This window comes from Gekko japonicus, unplaced genomic scaffold, assembly GCF_001447785.1.
Source record: "Gekko japonicus isolate JY-2015 unplaced genomic scaffold, Gekko_japonicus_V1.1 scaffold2816, whole genome shotgun sequence".
In the NCBI taxonomy this organism is placed as follows: domain Eukaryota; kingdom Metazoa; phylum Chordata; class Lepidosauria; order Squamata; family Gekkonidae; genus Gekko; species Gekko japonicus.
The window spans coordinates 76,925-94,618 of record NW_015160921.1 but is presented as its reverse complement, the minus strand read 5'-3'; the positions used below and the strand labels follow the sequence as shown (position 1 = coordinate 94,618).

The following is a 17,694-nucleotide window of genomic DNA, read 5'->3' as shown; positions in this document are numbered from 1 at the left end:
AGTTGTTAATGATTTTTAATGGTGGCATCGGGTCCAAAAGCCTGGCGGAAGAGCTCTGTTTTACAGGCCCTGTGGAACTGCAAAAGGTTCCGCAGAGCCCTGATCTCTTCTGGGAGCTCATTCCACCAGGATGGAGCCACCACCAAGAAAGCCCTGGCCCTGATTGTTGACAGCCTGGCCTCCTTAAGACTTGGGAGGGCCAATCGGTTCTGGGCCCCTGAACGAAGTGCTCTCTGGGGAATATGTGGGGAAAGTCAGTCCCTCAGATATGTAGGCCCCTGACCATAAAGGGCTTTAAAGGTAAGAACCAGCACCTTGAAACGAATTCAGTATGCTATCGGCAGCCAGTGCAGTGCCTTGAGCACAGGCTGGATGTGCTCCCGAATTGGGAGTCCCATCAACAGGCTGGCCACAGCATTTTGCATCAGCTGCAGCTTCCAGATTTGAGACAAGGGCAGCCCCATGTAGAGAGCATTACAGTAGTCCAATCTTGAGATGACCATTGCATGGATCACTGTTGCCAAGTCATTGCATTTGAGGAAGGGATGGTGGTGAGCAAACCAAGTGAGAAGCCACTTCCACCACTTGCTAAATCATTTTTTAAATTTTGTAGGTAGAAGCTATGTCTCTTTATATCTATATATTTGACTGCCATAAATATGTACATTTTTATTGTCACGTCATGTCTCATCTTAAAAATATTACAATTTTCAGAACTTCCCCTTTTTTTGGCCTTTAAAAGTCTATTCCCACGTAACTGTGGCAGAAACGTGCTGTTCAAACAGCTACAGCTGTGTGAAAAATCAGCTGGAAAGAAACAATCTAGCATTTACTAGTAAGCTCCTGTAGACAAGAGGTCTTTTGAATTTTGAAATGATAGTATATACAGAATGCTTGACAATACATACCGATCCATGGAACTAGGAAGTCATATACAACAAGTGATTTAGGATCTGTATAGTTTAATTAAAAAAGAGAGAGAAACAGCCATGAGAACAAAACTCAGTTCTAATTTTCTAAATGTCTGTTGGACCCTCAAAGCTCTGACATATACATCACTGGCAGACATTTACTGTTCACATATAATTTTTTTTTTCTATATGAACACTTATGCTCCATTATTTCAATGGGAGAAATTTAAGCACATTTTAAGGTGAAAGTGCTTAACTTTGCCCTTTTCAAATTCTGCTATACATGGTTTTTCTGGCTCTCATAGAAAACAATTTCAGAGGGTAGCTGATCTGTAGTAGAACAGTTAGATTTGATTCCAGTAGTGCCTTAAACACCAACAAAAGATTTTTTGGGTCTAAGCCTTTGAGAGCCAAGCTCCCTTTGTTGGAGACCTGATGAAGTGTCTGACGAAGGGAGCTTTGACTCTCAAAAGCTTCTACCTTGACAATCTAGCTGGTCTCTAAGGTGCTGCTGGACTCCACTCTTAACTGTCATAGAAAACAGGTTAAACTACATACACACTACATAGAATAACAAGAGCAAAGTATAAAATATAAATGTTTTTATTGAAATGAAATTTTACTAATTTTAACACAAATGCAGACACTTCCCCAGATTGGGTTATTTTACAAATATTCTGGTGAGCAAGGAGAAAATTGGTTAAAAGTTACTTATCTGCAGGCTTGGGTAACTTATTCAGCATCAAAGGGCACATTGGAAACCTACCATGAGCATAAGAGCCACACACAGCTAATGTACATCTTTAGCCATTCACACCTCTTTCACTGCTCTGGCCTTCGGCTTAGCTTTGCAGTAAGTGCATGCACTCATGGCCCAGGATGCCCTGTATGAGAGGGCAATTGGGGCTTGCCCAGTGCTGAGGCTGCTCACGCATGCAGTGATCCCACTGGCAGCATCAAGGTCCTGCCTGGTGGATATCTGTCCTTGAGGCCATGGTTCATTCCTGGGGTGGAGATGGAGGTTCCCCCCTTGGGTATGTGCTCTCTCCTGCCCTTCTCCCATATAGGTGGGTTGCTCAACAGGACCACTGCTGTTGGGCCATTAAGTGCCAGGGCTGAAGAGAGGTCTGGGGCACCTGGCACTTCATGAACCACAGGCCCAGTCTCAGACCCACAGGATGAGGACAATCCTCGACCACTCCAATTGAGTACTGTCTTGCCCCTGGCAACCCACTCCTCTGCCCATCTTGTGGTGGTGAGTCAAAGAGGATGAAGGTCAACAATGGACTGGCCATCTCTGCTATGGTGGCTGCAGAAGTGGCCAGTGATGGAGCTGAGGCTGCTGTGGGCATGGGCTTGGGCCTACATAGTATGGGTGGGGCACAGTGACTAATGCATTACTATCCCTTCCCTCCAGGCCCTTTGCCCTGATGTTCTCTACCACTATTGTGGAGTATGTTCATGCCCTGACCCTTTCAAGATGGGCCTTGGAGGCTGAGTTGGTCATCTTCGTGAGCTTTGGCATCGGGGACTCCATGGGGCCAGCGTCTGTGGATGTGGCATTGCAGAGAGTGGACTCCACATCTCTGAGTGGGGTAGGACTGCCACCCCAGGAGCAACTGGGGACAGGATCTGGTAGGCTGGCATTGCACCGGCACGCCTATATCACTTCTCATTTAAACCAGAAGTGATACAAGGGGATACTCTAGCATTTCACAAAATCTCTATGGCTTTATCATGGAGTTTTTACAGAATGCTAGAGTGTCCAGTTAAAACTGGAAGTGATGTAGTGTAACTCCAACACGCCAAGCCTTTCCTCTCCCCCAATTTCTCCTGCCAGTGCCTGAGGCACTGGTGGATATCAAGAAGAATTGCCAGGAGGCCTCCCTCTATTTCAGGTCACGGAAATGGTATGCAGGGAAAGGCTGAAAACTTCCCTCCATGAGCACTGCAGTAAGGCATTGTGAACATGGGAAGTGAGAAGAACCCATAACTCATGTATGATAGTTACACAGGACACAGGATGAGAACCTTGCACTCAAGAATGGGTAAAGCAATCTTTTAAGGGGTGGCAGGACTGACTAAAATCAAGAAATGGATCATCACCAGTCTGCATATGTAGCTCATCTCTGCTTTCTGAATTTTAACATTCAGCTGAAATTTGAATGAATCAGATTTTAATTTATAGCCTTGATAAAGTCAGATACCATTAAAAGTTTCTTCTTGCTTAGCCACTTTGTCTAAGAGGTTGATGCCACCTTACAATCAGAGAGATATAAAATTCCTTACCACTTCTGCTAAATATTGCTTTCACGTATTCGGGGTGGTTGATGTTTAGGAAGACTAAGAATCCTCCATACCATATTGGATGACAATGCGGATATTTTTTTGTCCATGATTCAACATTTAGGAATTCTTCTTCTGGTGTCATCTGCATAATTTATATAAAGGTAAGTTCAGGTCATTGGGACTGATTCGCTCAGTAATGCCAGAAGTAACAGATAACCAAATAAGTACTCCTGTTTAATCAGGAGTCAATGGGCAGACTGAAGTACTAGTCATAGCCATCCAGGGTCAACACTGAACCAACAGAGTGCTTAAACATGTATGTTACTCCCTTTCTGTTCTGCACCAGCCTCCTCCTTTCAATCCTAAATGAGCCTCTTGAAAGCTGAGGAACTTAAGATGATAAGCATAAAGAATTCTATAGTTTCTATAGTATAGTAAAGAAACTATAGAATTTGTTATGTTTTAAGGCAATAAATGTTAGGCAATAAATGTGTGGAAGTATGATATGAGAACATACCTATGAGAATTACATGCATGCGTTTGAGGTTTTCTGTCATAACCGTGAGGATTAGAAGGAAGGTGCTCTTCGAAAAACTCTGAAAAACTTTTAAAGCGAACATGTTCAAAGATCGTTCACTCCTTAGTTTTTGCATCTCTCAGTGAGTTCAAAACTAGACTGCTGTGACTTATACATACATACCTTTTACCAGTTCCTCTAAGAACTATTTGCACGTAGCCTCCTTTGGTGTCTGTTTGGACCTTCCTCACCATGTGCTGAATATGACCACATATTGCTATACGTTTGCCTAATGGCTTGGCTAACCAACTATAATGAAAGAATTACCCTAATCTCGTCAGATCTCGAAAGCTAAGCAGGGCTGGCCTTGGCTAGTCTTTGAATGGGAGACCTCCAAGGAATACCAGTGTTGTGACTTGGAGGGAAGCAATGGCAAACCACCTCTTGCTTTGAGAGCCCTACGGGGTTGCCATAAGTCAGCTGTGGCTTGACAGCACTTCCCACCACATACTCTGTATGGGGCTCTATAAATCTGTAGGAATAGAGAATGTGGCATCAAACAAAAAATGGGAGGATTCTTTGTGATTTAAGAGCCTAGTATATATTTGAGCTGTGGTGGCTCAAGTGGTTAAGACGCTGAACTGCAGGCTGTGGAAGGTCAGTAGCTCAGCAGTTCGAGACCCGAGTGTGCCGCAAGACAGAGTGAGCTCCCGTCTCTAGTTCCAGCTCCTGCCAACCTAGCAGTTCGAAAGCAAGAAATTGCAAGTAGATAAATAGGTACCACTTTGGTGGGAAGGTAACAGCGTTCCGTGCGCCTTGGTGTTTAGTTATGCCGGCCACATGACCACGGAAATGTCTTCGGACAGTGCTGGCTCTTCGGCTTTGAAACGGAGATGAGCACCGCAACCCTAGAGTCGGATTCGACTGGCTTTCGAGCAAGGGAACCTTTGTTGTTGTTGTTCAGTCGCACAGTCGAGTCCGACTCTTCGCGACCCCATGGACCAGCTCCCGCCACTCCCTTCTCATTTGGTGGCCAAAGTATTTGAGCTTCATTTTCATTATCTGGCCTTCCAGGGAACAGTCAGGGTTGATTTCTTTTAGGATTGACTGATTTGATCTTTTTGCAGTCCAAGGGACTCTCAAGAGTCTTCTCCAGCACCATAGTTCAAAAGAATCTATTCTTCTGCGCTCGGCCTTCCTTATAGTCCAACTCTCGCAGCCATACATGACTACTGGGAATACCATTGCTTTGACCATGCGGACTTTTGTTGGCAGGGTGATGTCTCTACTTTTTATCATGCTGTTTAGGTTCACCATCACTTTCCTCCCAAGGAGCAGGCGTCTTTTAATTTCATGGCTGCAGTCACAGTCTGCGGTGATCTGGGATCCCAGGAACGTGAAGGTCTGTCACTACTTCCACGACTTCCCCTTCTTTTTGCCAAGGAGTGATGGGGCCGGATGCCATGATCTTAGTTTTTTTGATGTTGAGCTTCAAGCCCACTTTTGCGCTCTCCTCTTTTACCCTCAGAAGGAGACTCTTTAGGTCCTCTTCACTTTCTGCCATCAGAGTGGTATCGTCTGCATATCTGAGGTTGTTGATCTTTTCCCCAGCAATCTTAATTCCCACTTGTGATTCATCTAGGCCAGCGTTTCGCATGATGTACTCTGCATATATATTAAATAAGCAAGGCGACAATATACATCCCTGTCGTACTCCCTTTCCTATGCTAAACCAATACGTTGTTCCATATCCGGTTCTAACTGTCGCTTCTTGGCCCTTATACAGGTTTTTCAAGAGACATGTGAGGTGGTCTGGTACTCCCATCTCTTTAAGGACCTGCCATGGTTTGTTGTGATCCACACAGTCAAAAGCTTTAAAGGGAACCTTTACCTTTTTACATATTTCATGCAAATGTACAGAATGAAGGCACAACTTCATAGTGTTAACTGAGCCAGCCGATAGGTGTTGTAAGAGAATACTAAAAGGTTTGGATCAAAGAATTGAACCCTTTATATACAGAAATCATATAGCTCTTTCTGTCCTTTAAGTTAGCAAGCAGCTTTCAGCACACAGGGCAAGACTCCCAAAATGCAATGCCAGTCTGTTTGTTTCAAAAGGCACCTTTCTTCTGTCACATCTACAGAAAAGGGCCCACATTCTTTCCCCATAGTTAAAAGCTCTACAGTAATTTCACACACCCACTTGGTTTTCAGCAGATAGTGTCATGTCTGTCTTGTCCCACGTATTCCGAACACAAAAGAATATCCTGACTTCATGGTTGTCATGTAGAATTGGAAGTGCTATCTTGTGTTATTTTTGTAAATAAAATATAAATCATGGAATGTAAGGACATCTCCTGCGTGAGATGGTCCCACGATTTTAAAAAGCACTGGGTCATTAACATTTGTAACAGCCCGTGCAAAGAAATCTTTGATCAATTCTGTAAAAATTTGAGTCTTTGGGGGCAGTTCAGCACTGACTTTTGGGATTTAGTGAGACTCTCTCTCCTGAAGGCCACTGGTCAGTTCAGGAGCTCCTGTTTGCATGCTTTGTAGGAGAAATAAGACTTGTATTGTTTAAAATTCAGGCAAAATGCCTAGCTGGGGTCTTGCCTGGAGAACGCTACTTGATAGGTTTAATAAAGTTAAGTTTCGTTTTACAACCTTGTAATGGTCTTTAATTAGCCCTGAAAGGTTTCTGTCATTCACTCTGCCTTTGGTACGGGGCATCACCTAGGCAGAATGGGCCAAAAGTGGGTGTCAAGTACTGACTCAATTCCGTTGTAAGTAAATGATTCAGCTTTATTGAACAGAAACAGTCAAGAACACACAACAACAAACAGTGGAGCGTAGCTCCCTTTTAAACTACCCCAGGCTGATGTAGCCATGCCCTAGAATAGTTAAGGACCAATAGCATTGTTACAATAATGTCCAATCAGGTTTGTTCCCACTTAAGCATTAGCCAATAGGATTGTTTCAGCTTAGAATCCCGGCTAAGGTCTCAAGCTTAACATTACATTTCATACAGTGAAAACGTAACAGTGGGCCAGTCACACACATCCATGTACCTGTGTAGGACCATTTCCACGACAATAGGCACAAGTTGTTTCTCACAAATGTAGTCTACTTGCAGGAGAAATGCAATATTGGGGGACATGCTCATGAAAAACTGCAGTGGTGAATATAGTAGCAAGTATTATTTTCATTTTTACCTATCAAACATAGTTATTTAATCTTTTCTTCTTGCCTGTGCATTTCTTGTATACATCACTAAGAGCCTAGACAAAGATCAAATTTAATTTCAACCCTTTTGAAGTATTTATTTATTTAGATTTTTTTAGTCACTGCTCTCATTTAGATTTTTTAGATTATTTAGATTTTTGTCTCCACTTACTCATAGGGTCTCGTGGCAACTTACAACACTCAAACATCATAACAAATAAAAACTAACAAAAATCAGATAATACATATAAAATATTAAGATATATGACTCAAGCACCATACCACTATCAAAATAGCCCAAAACATCTTTAACCTTCGAAGGTCAACCTGAACAACCTGACTTGCAAGCCTGAGGAAACTAAGCAAGTCCCGCAGGGCACAGATGTCATCAGTCAGTGCATTCCACAGGGTAGAAGCCATAACTACAAAAAGCCCTTCCCCTGATAACACCTAACTGAAACACCCCAAGAGGATAACTGAAGGGGGGTTTGTAATGGAAGAGGCAGTCCAGTAAGTATGAGAGTCCCAGAATATTAAGGGCTTTAAAAGTTAACACCGACACCTTGAATTGGATCTAGAAAGTAATTGGTAGCCAGTGCAGCTGCCACAAAATTGGGGTAATATGAGCTGACCATGATGTTCTAGTCAGAAGCCTGGCAGCCACATTCTGAACCACCTGCAATTTCTGAATCACTTGAAATTTCCAAAGCGTTTTTTCAAGGGTAGCCCTACATAAAGTGACTTGCAGTAGTAAAGTCTGGAGATTACAGTTGCATGGATCAATGTGGCAAGGTCTGACCCAGACAAATAAGGAGTCAGCTGGCTTGGTGAAAAGCCAAGCATGCTACCATGGACGCTCATTTTTCCAACAATAGCACAGAGTTCAGCCACAACCAAGGCTTTTTACAGAGTCTACAGCTGTCAACTAGACACTGTCCTGTCTTTCCCAGCCACATGACCTCCATCGTGGACAGATTCAACTTTAGCCAGCTTCGCCTTAAGCACTTGACAACTGCATCTAGACACTGGGATAGTGCCAAGAACCCTACTGCCACTGCAGGATGAAGAGCTGCATGTCATAAGCATATTGATGGCACCCAACTCCCAACCTCCTGAAGATCTCGACAGCAACCCACTGAGAGCATCCCTGGAGGAACAAGGAGAACCATCCAAGGGTGGTGCCCCTCACTTCCAGGGGTGCAAGGCAGTCAATCAGGACCAAATGATCAACTGTATGGAAGACAGCTGGAAAGGATTAACAGTGCCAGCATGCCTTTATCTAGATGTAAATGAAAATCTAGATGTGCATGAAGATCATCAACCAAGAAAACCAGAGCTATCTCAGCTCCATAGCCAGGCCTGAAGCTTGATAGAAAAGGGTCAACGGCAGATGTCTCACTAAGGAACACCTGAAGTTGCTCAGCTACTGTTCACTCAATTAGCTTCCCCAGGAAAAGTAAATTAGACACAGGGCAATAATTAGCTGGCTCCTTTTTATCTAAGGAGAGTTTCTTTAACAAAGGTCTAACAATAGCTTCCTTAAGGAAAACAGCCCTGTGAAAGAGACAGATTAATAATTTGTCTCAGAGAGCTTCTTACAACTTCATGGCATGATTTTACAAGCCATGAGGGGTAAGGATCCAAGGAGCAGGTAGTCATCATCATAGCTATCCTATTGACGTTCCCAAAGTAAATTGTATTCTAGACTCCAGTTTTTAAGGAAGGAAAATATATTTCCAAAGCCATGACTTTAAAAGCTTCAGCGTTCTTTCACTCATTAAATCCAAAAAATAATGGTGATATAATTATCTCTTAAAATTCTTCCATAGAACTAGCATTCCAATCTGTCAGTCCACTAAAGGTTTATTTGCCTTCCAGTTTTTCTGGTAGAAGCAAACACACCTTCAGAAGCTGTTCAGCAACAAACTGACATTCTGCTTTTGGAATGTACAATGGGGTGGAATAATCATGGGGTTCTTAGGATGTTTAGAGTTGTAAGATGATATTCTGTTTTTGCCAGTTAGAATTTTTTTTACCACAGATTGGATTAGGTTTCTTCAGACATGCCTGTTCTTATCCTTCAAAGTATTCTCAGAAGAATGTTTGCTTCCACTATCAAGAATAATAATGTCTTTATCTGAACACTGAGTTTAATGTTTGTCATTCAGCCTTCTGGCTTACCCTGATTGAAAGCTATTAGTAAAGTGGTGATCGTGCACTTTGTTATCTAAGTACTTTGTCCACTCCAGATACCCTTAAAAATAGTATATAGTACTAAGAGGCTCTACTGATCTGACAAGTATGGTATGCATACAGAAACTATGCAGTGCCTTCTCTGCCATTCGTACTGTGATCTCCCAATTCAGCCAGAAGTGCCTTCTGCATTTTACTACCCGTCTGCCATGTTCTAGCAGAAAGGGCCATAATAAGGTCTTCATGCAGATTTCTGTGGATTCCCTGTACCCCCGGAGACACACGGAGTACTCTGTGCATATCTCTTAGAAGTGCTTTGTGGTAGTGTTTAAGGTGAAAACAGTTGATGAATTATTTGCAAAGCTGGTTGAACTATGATTTGGCAAACCAAGACAACTCTAGGAGACCCAGGTTTGCATTCCCACTTGTGCCATGGAAGCTCACTGGGTGACTCTGGGCCAGTCACACACACTCACCCTAACCTACCTCATGGGGTTGTTGTGAGGATAAAATGGAGGGAAATTATGAAAGCCACTTTGTTTCCCCATTGGGGAGAAAGGCAGGACATTAAACAAACAAAAACAAGTCATGATCTCTTACTCTTTTCTTTGGCTTTGGTTCTCATCTGAGTTCTGCATAAGGTCTGTCACTTGCACTGAGGGACCCTCTGGCATTGCATTGCAGGAACATTCCCCTTCTGCTGCCTTATTCACATAGATTACATTTTTCTGCCTCATTTCCGTTTGCACCTCACTGCCCTGTACTAGTCTGCCTGTGTTTCCCATACATAAACACTTCCCCTTCTTAATACCTGGGACTTGGATTTCTAAAAATAAAAATTGATTCAGCTTATTGAACAGCTTTCTTTCCTTCATTATTCTAAAAGGCAGCATTTCCTGACCTTTGTCTTTTGGGGGATCATTTTAATTAAAAAATAGACTGTAGGGACATTAGAAGCTAACATAACAAAGGACAAAAGACCACTTTTCAGGCTTAAATCTCCAAGTACCTCTCACTGGTAGTTTTCAACCAAAGCAGCCCTGGCCTTTGGGCTTTTTGATACCTCTCAAAGATTTTAGTATTAGTAAAGTCAAAAATATGTTTTGTTTCACTTCAAGAGCAAAAAGAAGCATCTTCAACATCCATCTGCCTATCTCAGTGTCAAACTCTTCAAAAACACACACACACACACAAAGATCAAAGGTCTTGTAGTCACCTTACCATTTTGATGTGTCCATAAAGCCAATGGCTGGGAGGTCCTGGGAAACATCTGAGCACTTTGATCAGGTACTGCTTGTGTTGATAAAGTTTCATGAATTTCAGGACTACATAAGTGAGGCTCAAAATAACTGTCAGCTGACAAATCTGATAGAAATCCTGAGGCAACCAAGACCAAAAAGAGCTTGTAATAGCTTCTAGCAGAGTTTTTGTAATTTCTCCCATGTCAGCATTAGATTCCAATTCCTATTGTTCAAACTGTCAGGCGTAACACTTTCAGCACAGAAATAGGACTTGGTGTTCTTCTAAGTGCACCAAAAGAATTACTCTTCAGAAGCAATGCATAATCTTGGTCAAAAAGTACTCAGCAAAGACACAGAGTAAAAAGAACTATAATCTTTCACAAGACTGTTAGTGCCAAAAAGAACTGAACAATTGTCCAGCCAATAAATATCTTGCAACAATACCTTCCTCTGATTGGTTGAAGTCACTGTGCCAATCATGCCCTTTTGCAATACTTGATAAAAGAATACTCATGTTTCAACTATATGTTAATATTTCACAGCGTGACTGACAATATTATTTCTCTAAGCTTGCAGAGCAGATTGCCAAATTAGATGAAATGCAGATGCCTGAGTCATTTCTCAACTGTTTAAAACACAGCTGTGCTTACTTAACCATAAAGATCCATGAGAATTTCTTCCAGTCAAAACTACACTATCAGAGACCCCAGCCAGGCCACCCCCCCCCCCCGGTTATTGCTCTTGGCTCCCTGCTTGGAACCCCTAAACACCTTCTCAGACCTGTAGGTCCTCAAGCCTGAATGTACACAAGAAAAACAGGCCTCATAAAAATGTATAAAAGTTTATTAAATTATTAAAAGAATTGACAACACAATACAGTCTCTTTAGCAGAGCAACAAGAAAACAAAGAAGCTAACTTTTCTATCTAATACATTGCATATCTTGGTATTAGATGGCACTAAATAAATAAACTCTCTTGCTGTATAGAATCCAAGCAGTAGCATAAAAAGCATTCTGTACATTGCAGTCCATCATGATGAAGCTTAGCATACTAGTATAGCCTTAGCAAAGCTCTCTCTGGCCTATACCCTTATTATAGCTTTCTACCCTATGACATCGGGTTGTCTCTTGGGTCCAATTAAGGATCTTCTTCTCAGGAACTTTTCAGAAGATGTTGGCAACTTCTCCTAATTACCCCCTCCCACATCTAGTTATACAACTGAGCACAGGTTCTCACAATTTGCCCAAATACTACATTCTTGTGTTTGGCTTTAAAAGAGATAACATGGTGGTTACAGCAACACTGAAATCATGAACACCTGTGAGTAGAACTAGGCTTATAACACTCACATTAAATCTTGAGGGGAAATTAGAGTGCTTAGCCTCACATACACCTAGCTGCTTAAGAGTTTACATCAACTTTGACCAGTACATCCCTGGAGACACTTCTTTAAGAGACATACTTATGCTCTGATTGTCTCTGGAACAGATTACTGAAATGAAACTCTGTTTCATGACAGTTTAGAAATTTCAGTTGGTGCATCATTTACAGGTTTTAGTACAGTGTTACAATTGTGATTGCTGACAGATTTTTAATTAAAATATCCTTTATGCTAAATATGTTTCCTTGATGATATTTGAATTCTTTAAGATGTGCCATTTTTAGTCTTATTTTATTCATTCTGATGGGATTTTGATTGTATTTAAAACTAGTTCTATGATTTTTATGTTGATTCAGTTTTGTAATCCACCTCAGAAACTTCTAGTTGTGAGTGAGAGACATTGAATTTTTCAAACATGTAAATAAATAGTGTGATCCAGGAAGTAAATATAAGACTATCACAACGGCTGGGTTTTGTTTAGGTTGACTGGTTGCTGTAGGCAGACTCTTGGAAATGCCAGTTTGTTTCCAAACAAGATGATGCTGAAGTTTAATACAACTGGCTGTTTGTCTGGGTTTGAAAAGACCTTTTATGAAACATGTAGGGTAACACTCCGTTAAAAGCCTAGGCAAACACTGTTTGGTCCTAGCAGCTGAAGGTCAACAGATTAGGCACGAGAATAGAGAGAAGATGTTCCAAATACAGGGCACCCCCACTGAGAAAGGCCATACAGAGACCAGGACTTTGAGACAAAGATCTGAACTGGTAAGCAGGGCAGTATAGGAAATGGTACCTCAGATACCCAGACTCCTAGCCATTTAGGGCTTTTAATATAAGTACCTACAGTTTGAATGGTATCCAGAAACAGGCGGCCAATGCAGATCTTTCAGCACAGGATGATACGATCCCTATATCCAACCCTCAACAGCAACTTGGAAGAGCTGACCCCCCCCCTGCCCCCCCCCCCCCCCAGCTGAGGGGAGAGGGAAGGTGCATAAGAGGAAACAGATGGTTTGGTTTGAAATAGAGAGAGGGTAACAGGCAGAGCAGGTCTAAACTTGTGATGGTGAAGTGCCATTGGGTACAGGACCTCTCTCTATCTGGGACATCAGTGCATCTGCTGTGCTGTAGGAGTCCCTCATTGCCTCCATGTGTGCTTACATATTTGTAAATAAAGCCAATGCTGTAACCAATGCTGTAACCACCCAGCGGTTTCGAAAGCAACTTAATTGCAAGTAGATAAATGGGTACCCACCCTTAGATGGGTGGGGGGCACCCTGTATGGTAGCTGAAGAACGGTGGTGGTGGCGGCGGCAGCGGCGGCGGCGATGATGGCGGTGGCGACTCGAGACGGCGAATGGTGTGGCGTAGCGGTGGCAGACGGGCGCAATCGTGGAAGCGCATCGAGCGATCCCTGGTGGCCAGGAAGAATACATCGAGGCTGCCGCTGAGGAAGAAGGAGCGTGCGCAGACGCCCAGCACCAGCCCTGCGGAGCCGGAAGGACGTGGCCGGGCCAGAAGCAGGCGGAGTCGCGCGCCTCAGAAGGAAAGAGAACCAGCCACCACCAAACGCTGGGAAAGAACGCCCGCCAGCCAGAGACCCGACCTGAGCCGAGCAACAACGACCACCATAGGGGGGTGCTGGTAGGTTGTCCCCAACCCCTACACATTGTGGCCTTAGTTAGGGAAAAATGGTGACTAGCACCACTAAATTCTGTAAGCCGCTCAGAGACCCCTACCAAGGGGTTCGAGCGGGATATCAAATCGACTGTTAAATTAAAATTAAATTAAAATTAAATTAAAAGTCAAATAACACCTTGCATTTGTTATACACAGAACTGGCTGCTGTAGCCTGTGTATGACAAATGTTTCTCTCCTGGTTAGAATCACTTGATGAAGTTCTAGCATATGCTTCAGACTCAGAGACCAAAATACAAATTCTTATGCCCCATGAAGCCAGCGCTTACCAGCTGACTCTTCAGTCTGGTCAGTTTCCTGTAGCCTGTCCTGAATTGCATTTCTTGCTTCTGTCCCTTGTAGCTTGGACTGCTCATTTGTACTGATCTTAACACTGCTTTGTGCCCTTGCTGTTGGCATGCCTTGGTTTGATCTTGATGCTTGCTCACACTGTAGCTCCTGAGGTGTATTCCAAGTATGGACAGCAGGATACCTGAAGGACTACCTGTTCCCATGTAAGTCTGCTCAGCAGTTAAGACTGGCATCAGAGGCCCCACTCTGCATCCTCAGAGGTGAGGTGGGTAGGCAACCAGTAAGATGGCTTTCTCTGTGATGGTGCTTTGGTTGTAGAAAGCTCCTCCCACAGCAATTCACATGGCATTAAAGTTATTACATTTTAGATGCCAGGTGAAAACTCTTTATCTGCTTAGGCATTTGGTTGAGTCATTCATTTTTATAATCCTGTGCCCTTGTTTAATTTTACTGTTGAATTGATTTTCCCCCTGCTGCTTTAAACCTTTCTTTTACTACTATTGTGTGGTGGGTGTGATAGGTTTTTTTTTTTAAAAAAAGAAGGTTATAGTTTTTTTAATGGAAACATACCCAATAAATCATGTGAAGAAATTCTGCTGGTGGATTTTCTGCATGGTTCCAAAATTCATGTAATACCTTTCATTAGGACCAACCAACCAAAATAGTACAACACATTGTGAAACTTCCAAGTTCTCCAGAACATTTTTTCATCAAGCTAGATGTTAAAATGTTTTGAAGAGAGAGTGTGGGAGAAAAAAACATCTTTCAAGCCATGTTGTTGATGCCTCTCTGTCAATGGGCATAGAAATTGGTTAGGTTTCTACTAACCAATGCAGCTTCACAAACCGGACAGTGCCAGGCAAACTTATTTCTCACAAAATTAGAACTAAAGCTAGGTTGTTACACAGACCAAAATACTTGTGAGTAGGTGCATAGAAACAAGTGGTCATGGAGAACTCCAACAGAAATAAAAAATCTAGAGCAGTACTCACTGGAATATCTATTCCACAATCCTAAATACACTTTCCTGAGAGTAAGTCCCTGTGAATAAAATGGAACTTACTTCTGAATAGACATATTTAGGATTGCCTCCATAGTTTTGTAAGAGTAGCACGATATTGGTAGGCTGTTCTACATTTCTGTCTGTCTTGGCATCATTTTATAGAGGTTGCAGTAACAAATATTAAATTTGCTACTCTGCTGCTTTTGCAACTCCATTTGATTTCAAAGAAGAGTTTGTAAGGATTACAGGTATAGGATCAAACACGATTGCCTAGTCAAGGGAAGCTGCCCTGTGTGTTAAGAGACCAGGCCCAGGCATGAAACATTGGCTATTATCCCATAGAAACCAGGCCTTTCAACTCTTAGAAGGCACAAAGTTGATAAGGAGTGGGACCCACCCTAGGGTGAATCACGTCCCAGGGCCTACCCACCATGTACTTGCTGCAAACCTGAATATGAAGGGATATGGGAGGAATGGGAGCAGGAAAGACTAAGCCAGAAGCAGGGAAAGACTTTATAAACCCTGCCTGCCATCTCCACATATTTCCTTTGGGATTAAGCCAACTGGGATGGCTGTCGATGAGATTGGAGAGGACTCTATTATCTCACCTGCAGTAATCTAAGCAGTTCCAATCCTGAAGGAACCAGAAAGAAATAATTTAAGAATTCCTATTCCCTCCAGCATAAGTAAAAATCACTGTCTGGCAACAGATCTGAAGGGAAAAATATGATTATGCTGAAGGAAAAGTGGCCTGTGGGCAATTCTGGTAGGAAGTAGCTGCTCATAATGTTCCACCCTTGTATGTAGCTGCCTCACACTGGGCCTGATTCAGTATTGTCTACTGACTTGCAAGAGCTCTCAGAATACCTTCCCAACACCAAAATCCTTCTACTGAAGGAGAAAGGAAGGATGGATTAAGCTGCTGAACAACAGCTCTTGCCACTACATATCATGCACATATAGTTGCAGTGTATTGGCCTTCCCTTTTTTTTTATCTCTTTGCTGTTATGAATTTAAATTGTCCCTCTGAATCCCTCAGGGACCAATTTATTGGTCTTAAATGCAGCCTACATGCTCATTTGCAACTTCTGCATGAATCTTCAAACCTTCTAGTAGGTCTGTATTAATTAACTTTTTATTAGAACTAATGAAAATGTCACAAAATAGTATGCATACTATTTTGTGAAGACTTTGTAGTCATTAGAATGAATGTTCAACAAAATAAAAAATGAGGAGAGAGAAAAAGGCATTTCAAGTCATGATAATTAGGTAACTGAGACTTTCTCCCCAAAAGATGGAAAGAGTTTCATTCTCTCTTCCCCTCCGATATCAGTGATTAAATAAATGTCTTGGTCTATGTCTGTGCAATATGATATATGATATAAAGTCTTGTAACTTCACTCCTTCAATGCTTCAGACATGGTCCTTACATAAATATATAGTACTTCACAAAGTAAAAATAACAGTATTAGTAGTGGTCAACATGACTAGACTCTTCAAATTCCTACATTTGTAGTTACATGCTTAGGATGTAATCGATGTTAGGTCCACTGCAAAAAAGTACCAGCTGCATCCACTTGATCATGGGAAAATTTTGTTTCATTGGATCATTCCAATTGGAGGGTAGTGTAGTATGTGGAAACTGTCTCTTTAAGAGACAGGCTTAGGTCCTAAGTGGGACTCCTTATCTTTACATGAATGGATGTGTCTTCTGGCATATCCTAGTTAGAACTGAGTTTCTGGTAGTTCTGACTAACCTTGTTAAGTCTATGTTGTTCCCTGCTTTGTAGTTCTGCACATTAAAGAAGGTTTTGAAGACATCCTGCCTGCTGCGTCTCTCTGGCGTTAGAGCAGACCATTTACCCACCTCTACAGTGAGTACACTTTACAGAGGAGCCAAGTGCCACAGGTAGAAATACCAGTCTACCTATGGGGAGCTCTTTTGCTAGTGTTCTCCCTCAGCTCCCGTGTGTTCAAAAGACAAATATACCCTTGACATGTGCCCATGTGAATGTGGCCCTCTTTCTGAGCCCAATTCCATACTGAAATAGCTTGAGTGCATGGAGTAAACTCTCCTCCCAATACTTTCCCCTTCGAACTAAAGGGACTGCTTGCTTAGGTTTTATACCTGATTTAGAGTCACCTTGGAATTCAGGCAGTGACATACAATGGCAGTAAGGGATTTTTGACTAAATGACAAGATGCCTCTATAACCTTGAATGGAACACTGAGAGCTGGCTCAAATGAAAATGGAGTTTATTATATGACAGTTTTACGTAACCTGACTGTACAATGGAGAAGAGGGGTTGGTTCACGGTCCTAGGAACATAACTGGTTCACGGTCCTTCTAAAGGACATGAGCTTTCCAGGTGCAGTCAGGGTATGTTGTACTTGAAGGCAGTTTTGGCCTGGCCTGTAATATGGAGCTTTGGAAGGGAATGCAAATGGTTTAAATGGATTACTGGGACAGTAAGTCTCAGGTGGCAAAAAATTTCTTTGGAAAATACTAATGTAACAGGTTCTGCTTGTGGCTAAAGGCATACATTCATCACAGGTTTTAATGCTCTTATGCCCAGATACTGGACAAGGTGAGAAATCTGTCTGGGACAACTCAATTCTACTATAGTCATTGGGCAACAGTGTTATATCACTTCTGGAGAATACAAAGTAGTGATGTCACATTTTTCTAGGAATTGCCAGAAACTCAGTGATACAGCCATAGACATAACATCACCACCCCAATGGCAATTACCCCTTTCCACTGGTCACTAGTAAAATCATAGAGTTTCCAGCGATTCCTAGAGAAGTGTGGCGTCACTTCTGTGTTTGCTGTGGAAGTGACATAATGTGCACACACCCAAAGGCGCACACACCCTGTATCCCCACCTCCCAGACCCTTGACACTTGCTAGCTGCTGACTAGTAACCTTATCCCTGGAAGAAATGGC

General features: G+C 42.4%; 1 protein-coding gene across 1 annotated transcript in view; it reads right to left on the bottom strand.

Moving 5' to 3' along the window:
- Nucleotides 1-10,665, bottom strand: part of LOC107121648 (cytochrome P450 4B1-like) — a 40,785-nt gene extending 30,120 nt beyond the window's left edge. Inside the window, exons 1-3 of the mRNA XM_015424614.1 lie at nt 10,354-10,665; nt 3,201-3,342; nt 909-953 (exon numbers count right to left, since the gene is read on the bottom strand). Coding sequence (XP_015280100.1) covers nt 909-953; nt 3,201-3,342; nt 10,354-10,575 — 409 coding nt within the window. The 5' untranslated portion in view covers nt 10,576-10,665. The remainder of the gene's footprint in view (nt 1-908; nt 954-3,200; nt 3,343-10,353) is intronic.
- Between the last annotated feature and the right edge of the window lie 7,029 nt (nt 10,666-17,694).